Raw genomic sequence first — 20,166 nt, 5'->3', positions numbered from 1 at the left:
ATTTTTGATCCACTCCATTTTCTTTTTTATTTAATTAATATATCGTTCAAGCTCCTGAAATGCTCGTCATTGCTTCTTAATATCACAAGCCATAAACACACAGTGAAGAAACATCTTTAAATCTATATCTGTGTATTTCATAATTTACTCATTCCCGTGATTCTTTAACTGCAGCCCACTTCAAACACGATATCGAATATCGAACGTTTCATTCGAAAATTTTTCCACCGATAAAATAGGTACAAATAAAAAAGCAAAAATCCCAGCCCCCATCGGTTTATTTGGGGATGGTTCGAAACGATTTTAATAAAGGAAAGAAAAGGGACATGTAGTGGAAAGAAAAAAAAAAGAAAAAAAATTGAAGCGAAAAAGGTGAGTGGTTGTGCTCCAAATCATTAATCTCGGAAAGTAATAGCATCAACTTTTCATTCCCTATCCCGAGGGACGAGAAGGCTTATAGAGCAAGCCATTCATTTGCCATCTTCCCAAGGGTTCAATATAAGAAAAGAGCTTCTTGACACCTTTTGCCGATGATTGGTGTTTTCTACCTTGTGCAATAAACACCTTCTCAATCTTTTTCGATCGAGGTACCAATTTTCTTAAAAGTATTCGAACGTCTGAATCCGTGCTCATCATCTGCTTTTGAAATAGCTCATTTTCTAACTTCTGCCGCCTTCAATGGAACTTCTTCCCATTGTTGTTGTAATCCCATTTATACAGTTCATGATAACTCTAATAAGGGATTTTATTGATGAGGCGAGCTCTGTGGCAAAATAATGCAATCAAGATGTATCCGTTCCTGCTTTTCTGTATCGTGTGTACCATAAATCTCGTTAATTAGCTGGTGGCACTTTAACTATAAGATAATAGTAGAATGTCTAAGGTATGCAGACTAATGACGAAATAAAACTTTATTGGATTTACCGTTTTAGTATATTATCAGTAAATTCATAACTTCTCTTGAAAAGTCGAGTTAGGATGGATCTAATTCATAACTTCTCTTGAAAAGTCGAGTTAAGATGGATCTTAAACAATTTATTTTTACCTGTTTAAGCTAATAAGGTTTTAATTATATCTGTAAAGAACTCTCTGTACCAAAAAAAGCAACAGAGAATAACTATAACATAACAGTAGAATGCTTATATAAGATGTTGGGAAATAAGCAAGTGGTATGTATCAGCATTATTTTACATTGTGAAGCGTATCCATCAAAGAAAGACACTTGATGTGACGCATCAAACAATGAAGGGAACAAATTGTGACATAGACATATTCAACAGAGAAAAAAAAACTTGGTGCCACACATCCAACAAAAAAAGCAAATTTGACAGACATATCTAACAAAGAAAGAATCTTGATACGACGCATCAAACAAAGAAAGAAATTGTGATACATCCACTAAACTTGGTGTGACAGATCAAAGGACGAATGAAATAAATGCGACATAAGCAAAGAAAGAAAACTGATGCGACGCATTAAACAAAAAATAAACTTTATACGGTACATTCAACAGAGAAATAAATAAATGTGGCATAGACATATCCAACAAAGAAAGAAACAAATGTGACATAGACATATGCAACAAAGAAAGAAACATGTTTTAAAAAAATTGCATCATATTGAGAATAAGCTTTTCAATGTAAACCTTTTGTTTACACATTTAACAAACACGTTCATCATTATTAGCATTCAATAATCAATACTTCAGCAATCGATTTCTCATTACTGATTTCAGCATCTTATAGCATTTTTGATTACTACTTAATTGCTACTTATTACTTTTAACAAACTATATTTGCACTTCTATCAAGTCATAAATTTTTTGTAAGCTGATAAAAGTGCTAAAATGCGCTTGATAAAGTGCTAAAATAGTAATTAAATTGCAATAGATTAATTATTCTAGATAAAATTTTTTTAACCATGTTTGGACTTACGTGTATGCATGTACTTTTTTGAATTAAATGACGTAATAAAGGGATGCCCTTAATTAAACATTTTAATGAATACTTCTTCTCTCTTCGTTGATTGAACAGGATAATCGTTATAATTAGAAATTATTTGACCGTATTCTTTTTACGCCCGTGCTTTGAAAAATTTCTAAAGAAGATAATTAAAAAAATTAAAAGAAAAACAATTATTTTTTTTACTTTAGCAAAAAATTCATAAAGACAAGAATTTACTTTTTAAGTCTGTCTTCTAAGCTGAAAAAAAAAATTAGAAAGACAGGAAAAAATTCCGGAGTTGTTTAATAAATTCCTTTTAAGGGAGTAGATTTTAAAAAATACTTTAAGTGGATTAAAAAATGTCAGAAAAGGGGAGGGGAGGAGAGACAAAAGAATGTGACTGTGGAATATTTTGCGTACTCAACTTATGAAACTCTGTTTAAACATTTTGTATGACCTTAACTCTGCAGAGCACATTCACTAAAGAATGTCAGCAAGGGAAAAAATTAAAATAGTAAAAAAAAAAGTACAGCTATTAAAAAGCTCTTTAGAGGAGAAAGAAGTTAATTGTTTTCTAAGCGGGTACCTACGGACTCGGGTAAAAACAATCATGGCGTAAAAATGAATTAGCCCGGGACAAAATTTTAAAATATTGTCTTTGTACTGCATTTCTTTACAACAAATGATAAAAAATATTTTTTCGAAACTTTTTTTTTTCCTTTTTTAGAATTTTGCAACCGCAGTTTTCGTTGAGCAACAATTATTATAAATACCACAGAAAGCGTTTGGAATTTACTTAATTTTTTTTTAATTCTTTTTTCGTTCGCTTTAAATACAATTTTAAAAGAAAGAATGCAAGAAAAAAAAGAGAGGGAAAAAATAACAAAATGACAAGAATTGTATTTTTCGTTAGTGGGTGAATCAATTGAAATGATGAAGAATTATGTAAAAATGCAGATAAAGTAAACATTGTTTGAAAAAAAATGGAAAATGGCTTCTTCAATCCATTTTTTATTACCATTTCTCTCTCTCTCTCTCTTTTTTCCTTTAATGAAATTTAACTTTAATCGAGTTCTGCACTGAACATACCGTCAAAATTGCCTTTTGTGGTGAATTAAGCCGCTTGAGATCTCCAACATTATTTTTGATAAAAACATTATGTTAAGAGAGAGAGAGAAAGTGAAAAAACACGTCGGCATTCCGCAGAAATAATTTTATATTGATTAATTTTATTTATCAAACATCACCATCCATTGACAGAAAATATCTATTTTTCACAATAGACCACAATATTTCCCTAACTCGGCCAATTTACAGTATTAATTAACATCCTCATAACTCAAATTTAAACTATCTCTACTCTTCTCATATGAAATTTAATTTTACTCTAATCTCTGTTCTACTATATTAAGTTAAATATTTCATGAAATTTAACTTTAATCTAGTTTTGCACTGAGCATTATGTCAAAATTTCCTTTTTAGCTGAATTAAGTCGTAATGGTTCTTTAATATTATTATTTTTTGATAAAAGACATTATAGAAAAGAACAAAAAAAGGTGGAAAAAAACACGTCGGAATTCAGAAGAAATAGTTTTATATCAATTTTACGGGTGTCAATTTTATTTATCATGAATAACCCCATATTGACAGAAAATATCGATATTTTACAATATGCCACGATATTTCCCCAATTCGGCTAAATTACCAACTTCTTCATAACACAAAAAAATACTATCCCTACTCTTGATAATATCGTATTCCATAGCGACAATACTTGGCATATTATCATATTCAATATTTATCATTGCAGATAGTGTTGGAGATATTATGTTCCATAATTATCCTTACTGTAACATTATCATTGCTGATAATTATCGCGATATTATAGATAACTCATTCCCGATACATCGTGAGACCAATTTAGAAAAATATTGTTATCGCCATATTTATCTAATATTTATAGTTAATGATATAAAATAATCTTGTTACTACTCAGAATACAAATATAAGAAGAGAAATCAAGTCGTTATTATTGCAAAACTAGACTTATAAATATTTCTACTTTTCTTTTTTTTTTTCAATTCAAGAATTTCTTTAATAATTTGCTGCTAATTAATGAAAAGCAGAAAATAAAAAAGCAGAAATGGCTAATGAAAAGCTTTATTTTTAGACTAGTACATATATGTATCAATACGCAATGCATAAATTTTGAAAGCACAATTTGAGTACCTGGGCAAAATTATAATTTTAAATAACCTGTTTAACATAAAAAGTAACTAAACTTTCAAAAATTCGGAGAAAGAATATTTAAAATGGCAAACGATATCTTTAACAGAAAAAAGTTATCCTTATATTTGGACTGAAATATTTATGCAATATGCCATGCATCAATTCTGAGTGCACAATTTGAGTACCTCAGCAAAATTATAATTATAAATAACCAGTTTACTAAAAAAAGTAATTGAACACTCAGAAATTTGGAGTATGAATATTTGAAATTGCAAAAGATATCGCTTACAGAATGTTTGCTGAATTTGTTTCGCTTTTGATAGAAAAATGTTAATAAAAAAAATTTAAAGTAGGAAATATTAATTATGCTTGAAATGAGAAGGTTTTTTTTTTCTCAACATGTCACAAATTTTCACCACACAATTTTACTATACATTTTATTGCAGCAATAATTCATTTAGATTCCTATTTAATAACAACTTTCTATATGCAATTCAATTTTATAACCTTTAAATTACATTTAGGATCAAACACATGAAACTTCATTAAAAATAATTCAATCAAAAAATATACGGAAGTTAATGATGAGTCATACAATCATCTCAGGTTGATCTATAACTCCAAGGATTCATTCTTCCAAGAGTTTTCAATAAATAATAATTAAAGATGAGATCAGCTTGACTGATAAAATAGCTGGTTGAAAACTGTTTCTGCATTTTTTGTTCATGTTTAAACTTTGAACAATGAGTGCTTGTTTTTTTTTTTTTTTTTTTTTTTTTTTTTTTTTTTTTTTTTTTTTTTTCTATAGACTTAGATTAAATTCAGACTTGGATTAAATTCTCAGATTAAATTCTAGAATGGCCGAAATCAAGCAAATAGTATTTTGGTTTTCATTATAAGGACAAAAATATGCGATCGCTGAAATAGTTTTCCAATATCCAATTTTTTTTTTCCAATGCCTACCCAGATGCTGATTTTCGTCATTCGGTCATCAGAAAAGTAGGTTTGATGGTCACTCTCTCAGGGGCACCGTATTAAAAAAAAGGGAAACTCATCCTATCCAGAATCAGTACGAAGGACATATAATGCATTGAAGAGAAGGAAAGAACATCTATGCTTTATTCGGGATTCGAACCCGGGATCTTTCTGACTTAAAGTCAGCTCCCTGACTACCATACAGGCCAGTCGGAACCAGCACCCAATTTGAATTGAACTTCTTGGGCAGCACAGGCCTGAATTTAAATCCTGCTAGCTCAAAAGACGTTTTAATTACATAAAAAATTAAAATAAGAAAGTCATTTAATTCATTCGTCTAATTTTTGCATTTATTTATTTAAATTCATTTATGCAATATTTGTCTGTTTATTTATGTGTTATTCGTTTACTTATTATTTATTCGTTATAAGTTTATTTATTCAATATTTATTTCTAAATTTATTTAAATTTCAAATCTGAAAACTTATTTGTTTTGAGTCAAAAGATGCATTATTAAATTATAATTTTACTTAAAAAAATTTATTTTTGGGAAATATAGCTAGACAAACTTCATTTAGATTATTTTATTCATTCACTTATTTTTTTTTTTTTTACTTGGTGCTTCCACAAAACTACAAAACTAAACTATCGTAAAAACGCGTGAATATTATTGTTGTAGTGTTTTACCTGATGAAATTTTCATTTAACGATTTAAATAAAATATTTCCTTCATTCATTTATTTATTTTATTTGTTTAGATTTCATTCAATTATTTATTAATTTATTTTTACATTTTTTTATATTTTTATTCATTTATTTAAATTTAACTATCACAAAAACACGTGAACATTATTGTTGTAGATGAAATTTTCATTTGACAATTCAAATCAAATATTTTATTCAATTATTTATATCTTGTTTATTTTATTTATTCTGTTCATTTATTTATTCTTATTCATTTATATTTCATTTATTCATTTATTTTTATTTATTTATTTTTTTTATTTATGTTTTTTATTCATATATTTAAAATAAACTGAAACGCGTGAACATAATTGTTGAAGTGCTTCACGCCTAATGAAATATTCGTTTAAAGATTTAAATCCTGATTTAAACCCTGATCTTATTTATTTATTTTTATTCATGTTAACTTGCTTATATTTTGATTTATTCGCTTCTGTTTCCTTGCCTTTTTCTAGAATAAGGTAACTTTCACTCATTTTAATACGAAATTAGCTTTATAATTCAACGCAATAAGTGCAAATCTTCAATCAGGAAAACACTTTTTTTAGCAGCCTAATTATAGTAAAGATTTAGGCATTCATTTACATTTTTGCATTTTATTCAATTTGCAGCTTAAGTTCATAATATATATATGTATATATTTTGTTCTTTTTTAGGCCCACGAAGCAGGAGAATGAAAAAGACTTCTGACGGTAAAGCTGACAAAAGGCCTCGCACCGCATTCAGCAGTGAACAACTAAACAGACTACGGCAAGAATTTTCAGAAAATCGTTATCTAACCGAACGAAGGCGACAAGATATGGCGAGAGATCTGAAATTAAATGAATCTCAGATTAAAATATGGTGAGTACTATTCGAATACTCTTATACTAAGACGACGCTCTTAATATATGAGACTCTGTCTTCATATTTTATAGATAATGGGAATAAAATGCGTTACACATTGAGAAAAAAGTATGATCAAAATTGCCTGAATAAGGTTAAATTTACAGTGTTTCTAGCTGTATGGAAATAAAAAAAGCTCGATAATTTTGACCGAAGCCCTTTGGTAATGATTTTGGTATTTCGGTTGAATTTACTTTTCAGTTTCGTATTTTTTACTGAATGTGTGATAATAAGAACTACAATTTTGTAAACCAGAATTTCCCGTAAATCGTTACCATATGAATGGGGAAGTTTTCAAATGCTTGGTTCAAATACCGCATATTTTGGTTTTATTAACAGAATAATGTTTTTTTTTTCTTTTTTACAAGACATGTCATTACTATACTATTCTGCAATTTAACAGAATATTTTTTTTCTTCGTGCAGATGTATTTTAAGTTTTTAAAAACTTACAAACTATTAGAGTATGCAACTATTTGATGATTTATGCAAGCATCTTTGGTTTAGTAGCTAACTTTATCTCGAGTAAATACAGCTGAGGAGCCATCCCCTCTCTAGAGGATCAAAATCGTGACGGCATATCTTCGGATAATCCTCAGGGATGCCTCCCAGATCGTCACCAGTAGCCCATTATGCAGCTCTAGTCTGGTATAAATAAAATGCTACTACACCTCATTGTATTATGGCATACTTTTATCAAATATGCATAAGTAATAAAAATATTTTGATGAAAGTTCACATGATAGTGAAGATAATAAATCTTTAGATTTAGTGAAGCATCTTTATTTATTCCCAGAATCATTGCATTTTATCCTTTTTTACTTTTCAAAACTTTCATTGTGTGGTTGCTAACATAAAGATTTTTTTTTTATTTTTTTTTTACAGAAATATTTACAACTATTATGTATCTGTAACTATAAAACTCTTGATTCAAGTTATAAAAAATTTGATAACAGATCTAATTTAACCAGATCTAATATTTGACACATCATCTAATCTAAATTTTTTGTAGTAATCATTTGCAAATTTTACAAAATGAGCGAATTGCAATTGTTTAAGTCTACTAATTTTAATAAAATACCTTAACATTTCTAGTGCTAGAATTAAAACGTTCATTCAGATAACCGTTTTTGAAAGTGTAACAATTTTATTTTACTGATTAATATGTTTTTCAGAATCAGAAATGAATTAAAAGTTATAAAAAGTTATCAATAAAATAAGAAATTATTTGCCACTTTTCATAACTTCGAAATTTAAGCTCATAATGACAGCATAATAAAAATTATTTTTTTGTAGTTTCGATTAAAATAATATTTTCTTTTTACTATTTTAACATTAAAATGTTATTTATAGTGTTAAAAAATGTAAAAACAACATTTTCATGTTAATTGTAATTTCTAGGCTGTTTATAACTTTTTAACAATGAAAAAGATATTTTTCATTATTGCAAACACTTCAATTTATCTCAGTTAACACTGTTGCTACATTTCAGCTAAAAAAATCTAACTTAACGATTAAAATGTTATCTTTGTAACTGCTAATAATAAAATATGATATCTGTGAAACATATCGCAACAATGTTATTTTTACAGCTTTTCATAAGAAAAATTTCACATTTATAACTCTTAACAATGGAAATGTTATTTTAAAAATATTATTTTTCATAACTACTAACAATACAAATGTTATTTTTATAGGTTCCAAAATAGACGAGCAAAGTTGAAAAAAATAAATCCCAGAAGGTCTCCACTGGCATTGCAATTAATGGCAGAAGGTTGGTTTCAATTGCATAAAATTTCCTAAACTTTCCTAACTATGCTTATTTGAGTATATATTTAAGTTTGTTATTTTTAATTCAAGCTATATGAATAATAAGATGAATAATTGATTCAAGCTATATTATCAAGCAATATGAACTATATGTTCGTGTAATACTGGATTGAAAATTTAATTGACTTAAAAAATACATAAAAAGGAAGTAACAGTCGACATGCTTCAAGCTCTTCAAAAATAGGCTCCCATTTTCAAAACTAGGCGGAGGTGAATGAGAAGAAACAATTTGTTCAAATCTCTTTTGCTTCTTCACATTAACGTCTGGCAAGTCTTGAAAATGGGTGCCTATTTTTGAAGCGCTTGAAACATATCGACTGTTATACACTTTTTGTGTATTTAAGCAAATGGCGTCTTTAATCAGATAATATCTTACCGCATTCGTTTCTTTCGGATTATTTATTTAATATCGTTCATATAGTTTGGACAAATAGTATAAATACATCGATGCAATATATAAATATTGTTCAGATTGTATGAACAATCTGAATCAAAATTCAAATATCATAAAATAGTACTTTAAACATGCTTACTCTATTACTATACTTCAGTTTGAAGACATTCCCCTGACAGTTCTATAAATACTGCCTTTACAGTTCTAAAAATAAATAATTAAAATCAGACACATATTTGTAAAGTAATAATTATTTCTGAAGCCCATTTGCAAGAAAATAACAATAATGAATTTAATTTCATCTTCAGTTGAAAGTAATTTATAAAATTTTAATAACGATATATTTAAGTAATCATTTACAGCAAGTACTACTTCACTTTTAAAAGGATAAGCATTTTCGGTTAAGGTTATTTTGAAAAACTATCACCAAAATGATGTAGTTTTTAAAGTAATTTCATTTTCAAAATAAACTATTTTTTCAGGAAACACCGTATTTATCATTTGATAGGTACGGGAACAGTTTAAAAAATTGCACTTTAGTAATAGTAGTTTAATTTTATTGAGAAATTTTTTTTTTGATCTTAATGATAAATAATTGACTCTTTACAAGAACGGTGAATCAAATTAAATTTTTTATTATATTTTGGAAGCCAAATTGAATTATAGTACATTTTTGTAAATATTATATTTATCAAGCATTTACTTTCAATTAAATTTTTTACTTATTTCTGTCATAGAGAGATAAATGGTAATTTCAAAAGATGAGAATACTTTTCATGTAAAATGTAATTACAAATACCCGTGGAAAATTTTATTAAAATGGAATTATTTCTTTGGTTAAATTAGCTTTTGTGGTTTGAATTAAAAATCATAAATTTCAACTTTAACTATAAGTTTCTTAGGGTAGTTCAAATTGATTAGAAATCACAGCTAATCAAAGACTAAAATAAGTAATTAAAGCTTGTTTAAAGTTTGAAAATAAAAATGATATTTAAAATATAAGTGTTTTTTCTTTCATAATTGAAAAATATAAATTTGTCTTTTCTTTATTTTGATAAGATTACAATCATTGTAAAGTGTATTACTTTCATATTTTTTGTAAGTTCTTATTACATACAATTGTTGTAAAGCTTATCAATTTGATAGTTTCTGTAAATTTTTATCAGCTGGCAGTCATTGTTAAGCTTTTTATTTTCATAATTTGCTTATTTTTGAAAGATGGCATTCATCATCATAAAGCCCATTACTTTGACAGTTTTTGTTATTTTTTTTAAAGATTATAATCATTGTCAAGCTTATTGTTTTCATGGCTTTTTGAAATTATATACGATGATAATCATTGTAAAGCTGATTACATTGATAGATTTTCAAATTTTCATAGGAAGTCAATTATTATAAATGTTATTATCTTAATATTTTTTATATTTTTTTCAACGAAAATAACTCAAAATACCCTTTTTTACCCTCTCATAACAGGTTTATACGACCACCGCACGCTACCTGTGAAAGATGACGATGATGACGAGAGACCGAAATCATCTTCTTCGTCATAAAACAAAATGACACAAAACAAAGAAATGAACTCTTCTGTGATTACCCACCGTGTCACTTTGCACCTTCAAGTAGGAAACCGCTGCACAGCCAGGTGCTGTTCATGGCCTTCTCAACAGGACATTTTACTCAACTGACAAAATGGAATGCCAGCAGATTCCCTTGAAAATACCTTACGTGCAACTTTACGAACCCTGTGGTTACTTTAGGGAACTCGGATGACCAGTAGCTATTACCAAAAAAACATAACAAAAAAATCCTTCCCTGTAAAACAAAGACTTTGCCAGTTTAGAACTTTTCATTCTTAGGCCTAATGGGAAATGTGATAAATCCTACTAGGTCTGCATTTTCCTTGGCTTCTTAAACTTCGATTTCTTGACGTAATCGACTTAATTTATTCTTCATCATGTTAAAACTCACATGGCATGGTGTAATTACATCACTGTACTTAGCCGTAGAGGGGAAAATTATTTATTGAATTCCATTGGGGAGGAAAAGTTTTATACGTCACATCCGTTCCAAACTTTTATGTTCGAAAGTTCCTTTGTATTATACTTTTTAGTGACAGTAAATATTTTAGAGCTGTATATATTATAAAAAGGATTTTTCCCATGTTTTGTTTCATACGTATTCGATTGCTTTTTGAAAAAGCTCCAATTGCATTCTTCTAAATAATGATAAAATACCAGTGAATAATGCATTAAAAGGTGAAGAACGCTAAATATTGTTTAAAATAATTTCTGAGTATGTAGTTCAGTGATTTTTCCTTCAAAATGCTATCACATCGTTATATCTATCCACGGAATATCCAGAAATTAATAGATTTGTCATTCTTAACATAGATAGTGTCTTTAAATACTGGTCGTGTTGTTACACTTATTATTTGAATCACATTATATGAATTTTTATTTATGATAGAGTTAATGTTTCTTAAGTTTTAAAATTAACTAATTCTCTTACTAGGCGATAAGTTTCAACGTCACATATGCAGAAGAAAAGTTTGACTTCTGACATGCAATGTAGAAGTGAACTTAAGCATCAATCATGTAATATAGATGAAAAATTTGACGTCAAACAGCAAAATGCTTTCTGCAGATCCAAAGTGTGAAGTTTGGACACACTTTGCAGTTCATGACTTATAGTATGACGCGATAATTGTTTTCTTAAAGTAACGAACATTTTCGATAAAATTTATAACTTTGCTAAAATTATCGTGAAATTGTTAAATCTAGATTATTTGTTGTTTTTTTTTATAAAAACTGCCGAAAACTGAAACACGTAACACAAGCAAATAAATTGTTATTATTGCAAATTAAATCATATACTTAAGATACAACATTCTTATTATAGCCACAAAAGTTAAAAGTTAATTAATAAATTTGACCAGTATGTTACAGACACTTTAATACGTTAGTTCGTTGAAATAAAATACACTAAATCTCTTTTAGGAAATCATTACCATAGAAAAATACATTAATTGTAATGAAATAATAAAAAATTGTAATGAAATAATAAAAAAGTGCAATAAACTCAAAATATTAATATTATTTCATATTTTATTCAGACGGAAAAGGTTAGTGTAAAAAATGTAAAATAAACACACAGGATCTGTTATGCTTCTACTATTTGCATTTAATTGTATATTTTACTTGTGATATAAAGTTTATATAGAGAGAGAATTCTTAAACATTAATAGGCAAGAGGAAAAATCACTGAGCAAAAATTATTGCATTGTTTTATATATATTGAAAACATATCAAACCTATTAACGACTGGTGTAAAAAAGAAATATTGTTCAAATATAACTCAAAAAATAATCGATCTCTATTTTCCTTTCCTTGTTTTTCATTTTTTTTTCTTTTATTTAATTTTTACCTTTCTTTTTTTCTATTGAATCAGAATAATTTGCTATGCAGAAGGAATGTAAATTTAAAGCTTTTTGTTGAAAAAGTTTTTTAGAGCCATTTTAATAAATTTATAATAACAATATTGGTTTTATAAAAATATAAAGCACAACAGTAGGATTGTGCTTTACAAGCATCATTCAATGAGAAAATATGCTTTACAAAGCATCCAATGGAGAAAGATGCTTTTTGAAACGTTTTTCCTCATTGAAAATTGTCCTTATTCAAAATTTTGCATAAAAATTCGTACTGACAACTGAAGATCTTCGTTTAAATCTTCCTTTTCTTTTTTTTTTTTTAAGATATTACTTATTACTTTTTTCTACTAAATTTCTACCATGACAACTATGACATGAAATAACACCCAATATAAGTAGGATTAGCTAAGTTTTGTTGCTTGTGCAGCACTATTTAAAACGTTTTATCTCAATTTATTATTATTACACAACTTTGTGTGTCTACTATTCCTTGCAGTCCCATTAAGTTAATGCATAATTTTCCCACTGATTCAAACTAATTTTTGTTGGATGCACTTTATACTAGGTTATGATGGGGGAAAAATCTATTTTTAAGAAGGAAAAACATGCAATTTGTAAAACATGATTCTGAATTTTATGTATCTCAAAAGCTGTCGACTTAAAAAGGATGCTATAAAGCGGAAGAAACCTTTCATGGTCAATTATCCTTCACCTGCATAAGTAATTAGCAATTTAAATTAAAGAATAAGTCTGCTCTGGTAAACCTGGAGTAAGCCACACGGTAAGAATTTTCATTCTAAAATTATCGTAAAATAACTAGATTCATGATTTCAAAACATGATTTCAAAAGGCGAAAAACGGTCTCCCAATTATCCAAAAGGACAAACGAATGTATAATTATACTGTGTGGAAGTAATCGGGATTGCATTTTGATATTTTGAAAACATTTTTTCACGATTTGAAACTTTACGGTTTAATCTAAGCTTAGCTGAATAATTTTCTTTTCTCTTAACTTTAAATTTTAAAATAAATGGAGGTGAAATAGACTTCGAAATGATAATTCCTTGTTGTACCATCCTTTTAAGCTCAAACATACTACAGGGGGGGGGGAGGAATGCTGAGGTGGCGCGTGGCGGAGAGCAGATATACGACAGCAAAGAGTTATGCGATTGCGTGCTGTTAGCTTGTAAGCGCGTTATAGTTCAGAATATGAACCTCTGACCTTGTCTCAATAAAAAGACAAAAATGACAGTTCAAATTGCAAACATTCTATGTATACAAGTAGGAGCTGATTTTGGTCAAAATAAACATTCGCTTTGATTTTTTGTAAGTTAAATGTTTTTACGTGGTGCACGGGTTGAATACTTTTGACTATGTAATATTATATAACTTAAACGTAAGCTTTGATTCCATTCTAGGAAATGTTATCTCTATTGAACTATGACTTCAATTTGCTCAATTTTTAAGTTATCATTAAAGGGTTACATCCAAATAAAATATTCGCAGAAAAAATGCGTTAAAAAAATTATTTGTTGCTACTTACGCAAGCGAAAGAGCTTAGCAATTTTATTTACGTGTTATTACATGTCAAAGTTTAAAAGATGATTTTTTTCCCTTGTACTATAAAAAAATAAACAAATAATTAAACATATTGATTTTTAAGAAATTGTTCAGAATATCACGTATAAAATCATCTTCAATATTTAGAAGAAAATGAAGAAATTCAGCGAAGGTCGTTAATAGGTAAAAATCTAATTAATATTTAATTAGAAATCTTTTCCGGTTTTTAATGTTTTTAAATCTACAAAAAAATAACAATGTTTAATTGTTATTTTTTGTCTCAAATGTATTTCTCAATGTTAACCAATCAACCAAAAAATAACAATGTTACCGCTTCATTTTGCGAAGTTTACTTTAATATTTTAAATTCTCATTCAATTGTTTTGTAAAATAGTAATTTAAAATTTTTGAAGCAGAAATGTTCAGCTAATATACATATAATTATTTTTAAGTTGGTTTGTTTTGCTTACTCTTCATGTTTTAATAGCTACGCGCTATTAAGCTCGACATTGTTTTATTAGGGAGATTTCGCAAATTTATGCAAGAATACGTAAGATTTCGAGTAATTGAGCATGCGCACTTCTAGTGCGCATGCTTCAGTTCTGGTGAAAAGCGCATGCGCCCATGAAAAAATATCAAACTTGTTGAAGTGAAAATAAGAGATTTTGAAAAAATAAGTTGAAAACGCTAACGCAGGTCGAATATCATTTTAACTTTGACCACAAAATAAAAACAAACATTTACAATGGATGTAGACTATTTCTTAAAAGCTGTAGCATACGATTCAAGATACTTTGTTCTACGTAAAACTGCTGATCTGTGAGCAGAAAAATTTTGTTGATTATAGATTTTGAATTCAGCAATAATGATTGCAGCTTTTTATCATTATTAATATTTAAAAAAATATTATTGAACTTCTATTGATTATTTAACTTCTTTTAACTAAATTGTATTGTTGAAATAAATATAATTTATAATTTTAAAATAACGAAAATATATCTAGTTTCTTATGAAACTAGTGTGATTAAACAACCATAATGTTAAACAAAAAAAAAATTGCCTTTTTTTTTTTTTTTACTGAATCAACCAATTTTTGTAATATCATACAATTTATTTCTAAATATCGTCAATACATTTCTTCAAATTCATCTTCTATGTCTATGTTTTTATTTTGAACGTAGACTTAAACAGAAAATAACATTTAATGGCTATAAACAGCTTACTTGTGGCTATGTCTTTACAGCGTAAATCACGCCAACACAACGTAAGCATCTAAAATAAACGCTAGTATGCGCAATTGCTTCAAATCTTACGTATACGTAAGCTACCGTAAAAGTGCGAAATCTCCCTATTGAATTAAGGAGTTTATTTATTGTACAGATATTGATTTTGAGCAAAAATTTCCTATATTTTGACTGATTTTTTATTTTCGTCTTTGAGAGAATCCTTTTTATTATTTTTGTTTCTAGTGTACAGAAAAAATTTCTATGTGATCTGAAATAAACTTCTCACAAACTTACTGTTATGTTTGATTTATTTATTTATAAATGCACATTTCTATTATTTTCAAACTATTGTTTAAATGCTGTCAAAAAAGCCGGCTTAAATTTGAACCATAATATCGATACTTGAACCATAATAGAGAGTAATTTTCAGCTGCCTTAATTAAGTCGCTAAATTAAACCACATTTACGTTCAAGTTGAACCATAATATTGTGTAATCTAGTTTAAGTATGATAATATGGTTCATCTTAGCAACCTATTAAGATCTCAGCATGTTTATAGGATATTATTTTTAAACACGCTCCTAAAATTCTTGCAGTGTTTAAGAGCTTAATTTGAGAAGAGATAATTAAGATTTTAGCTCTCAGTATTTTGTTACTATGACTACCGTTTGTCATAATAAAGCGAGTAGCAAAATATTAGTAGTAACTCTATAATTTTTATTTAACAATACTGTCAGGTAAGATAATTTTAAGATAATTTATGATAAGATAATTTTAAAATAAGAAAAACTATACTGTGAGACATCCATTTAAAATAACATGAAACTGAAAGTAGAATAAACATAAAACGAAACGATGTATAAAAGTGAATAAATAAATGAAAGTATATACAGGGGTTAGACAAAATAAGGGAAGCGCTTCTATACTAACAAATTTTTTTATCCTTCTCAAAAAATGCTTAGAAAATCACTTTATAAATTTAGAAGTGTTTAGGTTATGCCATTTCTCATACTTATCAATAAAGTTTAAAGTTTTTTTAGAGGTTTGAGGGACAGACAATAAATTGCAAACCGAAAATAGTGCTTTTAAACACCCTATGCTAAACACTGTTGCAATAAATTTGTAACTTGTAAAAATTATTTTGATCATTGTATGTCATAATTGCTCAAAATTTCGTAAACCTAACTTAAACATTTATGGAGATGTAGACATTTTTAGAAAAATATTTAAAAAAATTTTGAAATATTAAAAATTATAAAAAAAATAATTAAAATAAAACTAAATTTTTTTTGTCTTACATTTTTTAATATAAATTTAAAAATATTCAATAAAATTAAACAAAATTTTTGAAGCAATTTAAAACTAATTACAAAATTAATGCTTCAAAGTTTGAAAAAAATTGTTTAAAACTGCGCAAGATATGAGTAGTTAAAGAAAATATTTTATACTGCACATGCACGGGAAAAATTTCAATTTGTTTTTTGCTTTATTTTGTAGTGAATCGTATTTGGCAACAAATAAAAAAAGGTCCGATTTGAATATGTCAAAACTTTAAAAAGTTTCAAGCCATTTTCTAAGTAATTTTTGCATTTATCAAAAGAAAGCTCAAAATGATAAGGGATTTTCCACGAATTTTATTTTGCACAATTAAACAGGATTTATCGAAAATGACATCGGTATTATTGGGGATCAGCCCCATAAAAATATCTTTTCGTATGCATGTTTTCTTTTTTCATACAATATTATTTCGGTGTGTGAACGTTTTATTGTAAGGAATTATCATTTGTTATTTAATTTTGTCTTAGGATACAAAAAAATATTTGTAGAAAACGCCTCGTCTTTTTAAGTTTCTTTGAAAAAGTACGAAACTGCTTTGAAAATTGCTTGAAACTTTTTAAATCTTTAAGATATTCAAATCGAACTTTTTTTCATTAGTTGCTGAATACGATTCACTATAATATAATGAAGAGAAAAATGTTTAATTTTTTTTGCGCATGTGCACAATTAAAGAACGAATGTTTTTCAAATTTTAAGGCAGAAGTTTTTAATTAATTTTGAACTGTTCTAAAAATTTTGCTTAATTTTATTGAAAATTTTAAAATTCATAGCGCAAAAAATAGCTTTTCATAAAAATGTCCAGATCTCCATAAATATTTAAGATAGGCCTACGAAATTTTTGCATGTAAGTAACTGTTACAAGTTACAAATTTATTAATATTTTGTTGGCATAGGCTGTTGAAAAACAGTGTTTTCCGTTTATAATTTATTGTCGGTCCCCCAAACCCCTAAAAAGTTTTAAACTTCATTCATAAGTATGAGAAATCGCATGATCTAAACACTTCTGAAGTTATAAAATGATTCCTTAAGTATTTCTTGAGAAATATGAAAAAAATGCTTAGATATACACACGCGAATATATATACACTTACATGGAAGTAATATACTGTATTTAAATACATGATCAACACAGTATTTTATTTACCCATTTTCCAACGCACAAATCAATCTTATATTAGACTAAGTAATATAAGTAATTTTTTCATATTTATTGTAATAATTTTATTATAATGTAAATAATTTTAATGTAATAACAATGTAAATAATTTTTTTCATTTTTTCATATTTCATTTGTAATATACTGTATTTAAGTATATGATCAACACAATATTTTTTTTACCCAATTTTCCAACGCACATGTCAATCTTATATTAGACTAAGTAATGTAAATAATTTTTTCATATTTGCAAGGTACCTGAAAAACAAAATCGGCCTACAGCTAAAAACGGCGTTAGTCTAAAAGCATAATAATAAGTGTAACAGCGAGTCAATATACGAAAGAGTGAAGGAATGCATCTTTGGAATTAGATATAGATAATCAACAACATTTTATTTCCCCTACTTTATAACAAACAAGCCATCCATTTATTAAATAAAATAATGTAAATAATATTTTCATTTTTAAGAACAATGAAAAAACGATATCAGTGGGTTTAAAACGGCGTTAGCCCAAAAAGCATAATATTACGTGTAAGAGCAGCACCTCCTGAAAGAAAGAAGGCCTCAACACAAATCAATTTAGTAGTTACCAAACATAAGCTGCGCAGTGGATGAAAAATAAGAAAGATGTCATTACGCTTGGACTACTAAAGGATTAAATTTCTTGCTTATGGTAACCCGTGCCGAGGCATTCTCTTTTAGGAGGTATATTGGTAAGATCGAGTCAATTAATGAATGAATGCTACTATGGAATTAAATATACATGATCAACACAATATTTTATTTCACTTTTAGAATTAACTAGAATATACATTTGTCAAAATTAGTGAACGTTTTCCTACGAGACGTCAGTAACGATGTTCAAACCCTAACAAAGAAATTTTACTTACAGCATCTCTGCTTAAAAAATGGGAAGTAAAAGAAAAAATATGGTAGAAAAGTAAGAATCATTGCAAATCAGGGGCGTTTGCGTGTTGTCCACTTCCTCTGGGACAGTCAATTGGTTTGTCAGTATTGAATAAGTAACGGCACTTCCACTTATGTGAAGCAGTGAGGTGTGAAGCTGATATGAAAGGTACTGTAGATAGGTGTTCAGCAACAAAATTATCTTTGTTTCTTGATAAAGTGATGATCTTTAGGAGCTCCCCGTGTTACAAAAACTGAATTATCTGTTACCTGCAATGTCTGGTGCCGAGACAGGAGAGACACTTATTTTTTTTATAATTATAACATTTTCTATTAGTTTTTCCAAAAACAGACTATTACAAAAAGAAGTTTTGATTTCTAATCAGCAAATGTTTGCATAAACAGATAAATAAAAATTTATTTTAAGGTAGAAAAACAATTGTTTACTGAAACAGAAAGGTACTCTGATATGAAATGAAATGGCAAAAGTTTGCATGTTCAGCAAGATGCAAATTTAACTCGAAATGAGAATCAACGGGTTTTTGAAAAAGCGGAGCGAAACTCGGAAAAATGAAATAGAAGGTATTGCATAAACGTAAATACAAATTTAATTTTCCGGTGAGGAAATAGTTGTTGTTTGCAGAAGCAGGGAGCCATACCCTGAAACGATTTAACAAGAAAATAAAGGGGTAATTAACTTAAACATAGTAAAGGTTATTAAATTGTTTTAAAAATTGTCAGTTCGATCCTGCTGAAAATTATTTAAATCAATGGATAATTCTCGATTTTTTTTCTTCTAATTTTTATGTTCCAAAACAATTTAACGTAGGTGCGAATTTTAAAAAAAAAAATGGATTACAAACGTTTTTTACTTTCACCAAACAGTAGTTTTTCTTCTTAATTAAATTTCACACCTTTCCTAATGATAGAGGATAACTGCTAAAGACAGGCAACGTTTAATCTAACAGTCATAAATAATTGTTACAAATTCATAATAATTTAGAAAAATAGTAATTAGCAAAGAATTGCGACGGAAGAGACTTCGAAAAACAGCCTTTTATATAAAAACATATACCCTGAGTAGAGAAAAACATTTCGAGGATTTTAAAATTGAAGCACAAATTCATTTGAAAGAATGAAAAGTTACTACAGTCTGCTAAAACAATAAAACAGTTAAAATGTCTTCAAAATAAATAAATATGCATGTTGAACTACATTAGTTTTTTTTTCCTCACACAGTTTTGATCGTCTGATTGATTTTGTTTGTTTAAGGGCATGGCTCGATTTCGTCGACTAACAAGTAGCAAATTGCTAGTTTGAAGAAAAAAAACCGTACGCTCATTACTGAAACTTTGACACTTTGGCTGCATCGTCCTTAAAATCCAGTTTACCATAAAATCCATTTTTACCGTAATTTTTACTATAACATTTATTTAATTAGTGTCATAAAGTGATTTTACGGTAATTATTAGTGTAAAAATTACGGTTTATCAATTTTTTTGTTTATAGAATGTTCCGGTAAAAATGAATTTTACAGTAAAAAGTA

At 27.8% G+C, this 20,166-nt stretch overlaps 1 protein-coding gene across 2 annotated transcripts in view; it reads left to right on the top strand.

Annotated features, from left to right (window-relative positions):
- Window positions 1–11,613, top strand: part of LOC107443622 (homeobox protein E30-like) — a 69,484-nt gene extending 57,871 nt beyond the window's left edge. The window contains exons 4-6 of one of the 2 annotated variants that reach the window (XM_043046680.3): window positions 6,548–6,734; window positions 8,473–8,549; window positions 10,476–11,613. In XM_043046680.3, coding sequence (XP_042902614.1) covers window positions 6,548–6,734; window positions 8,473–8,549; window positions 10,476–10,552 — 341 coding nt within the window. In that variant the 3' untranslated portion in view covers window positions 10,553–11,613. 2 annotated transcript variants of the gene reach the window in all.
- The last annotated feature ends 8,553 nt before the right edge of the window (window positions 11,614–20,166 follow it).

Source organism: Parasteatoda tepidariorum, chromosome 10, assembly GCF_982258835.1.
Source record: "Parasteatoda tepidariorum strain Cologne lab strain chromosome 10, Ptep-v5.0, whole genome shotgun sequence".
Classification (NCBI taxonomy): domain Eukaryota; kingdom Metazoa; phylum Arthropoda; class Arachnida; order Araneae; family Theridiidae; genus Parasteatoda; species Parasteatoda tepidariorum.
The sequence above is the reverse complement of the archived record's forward strand: the minus strand, read 5'-3'. Positions and strand labels throughout refer to the sequence as shown.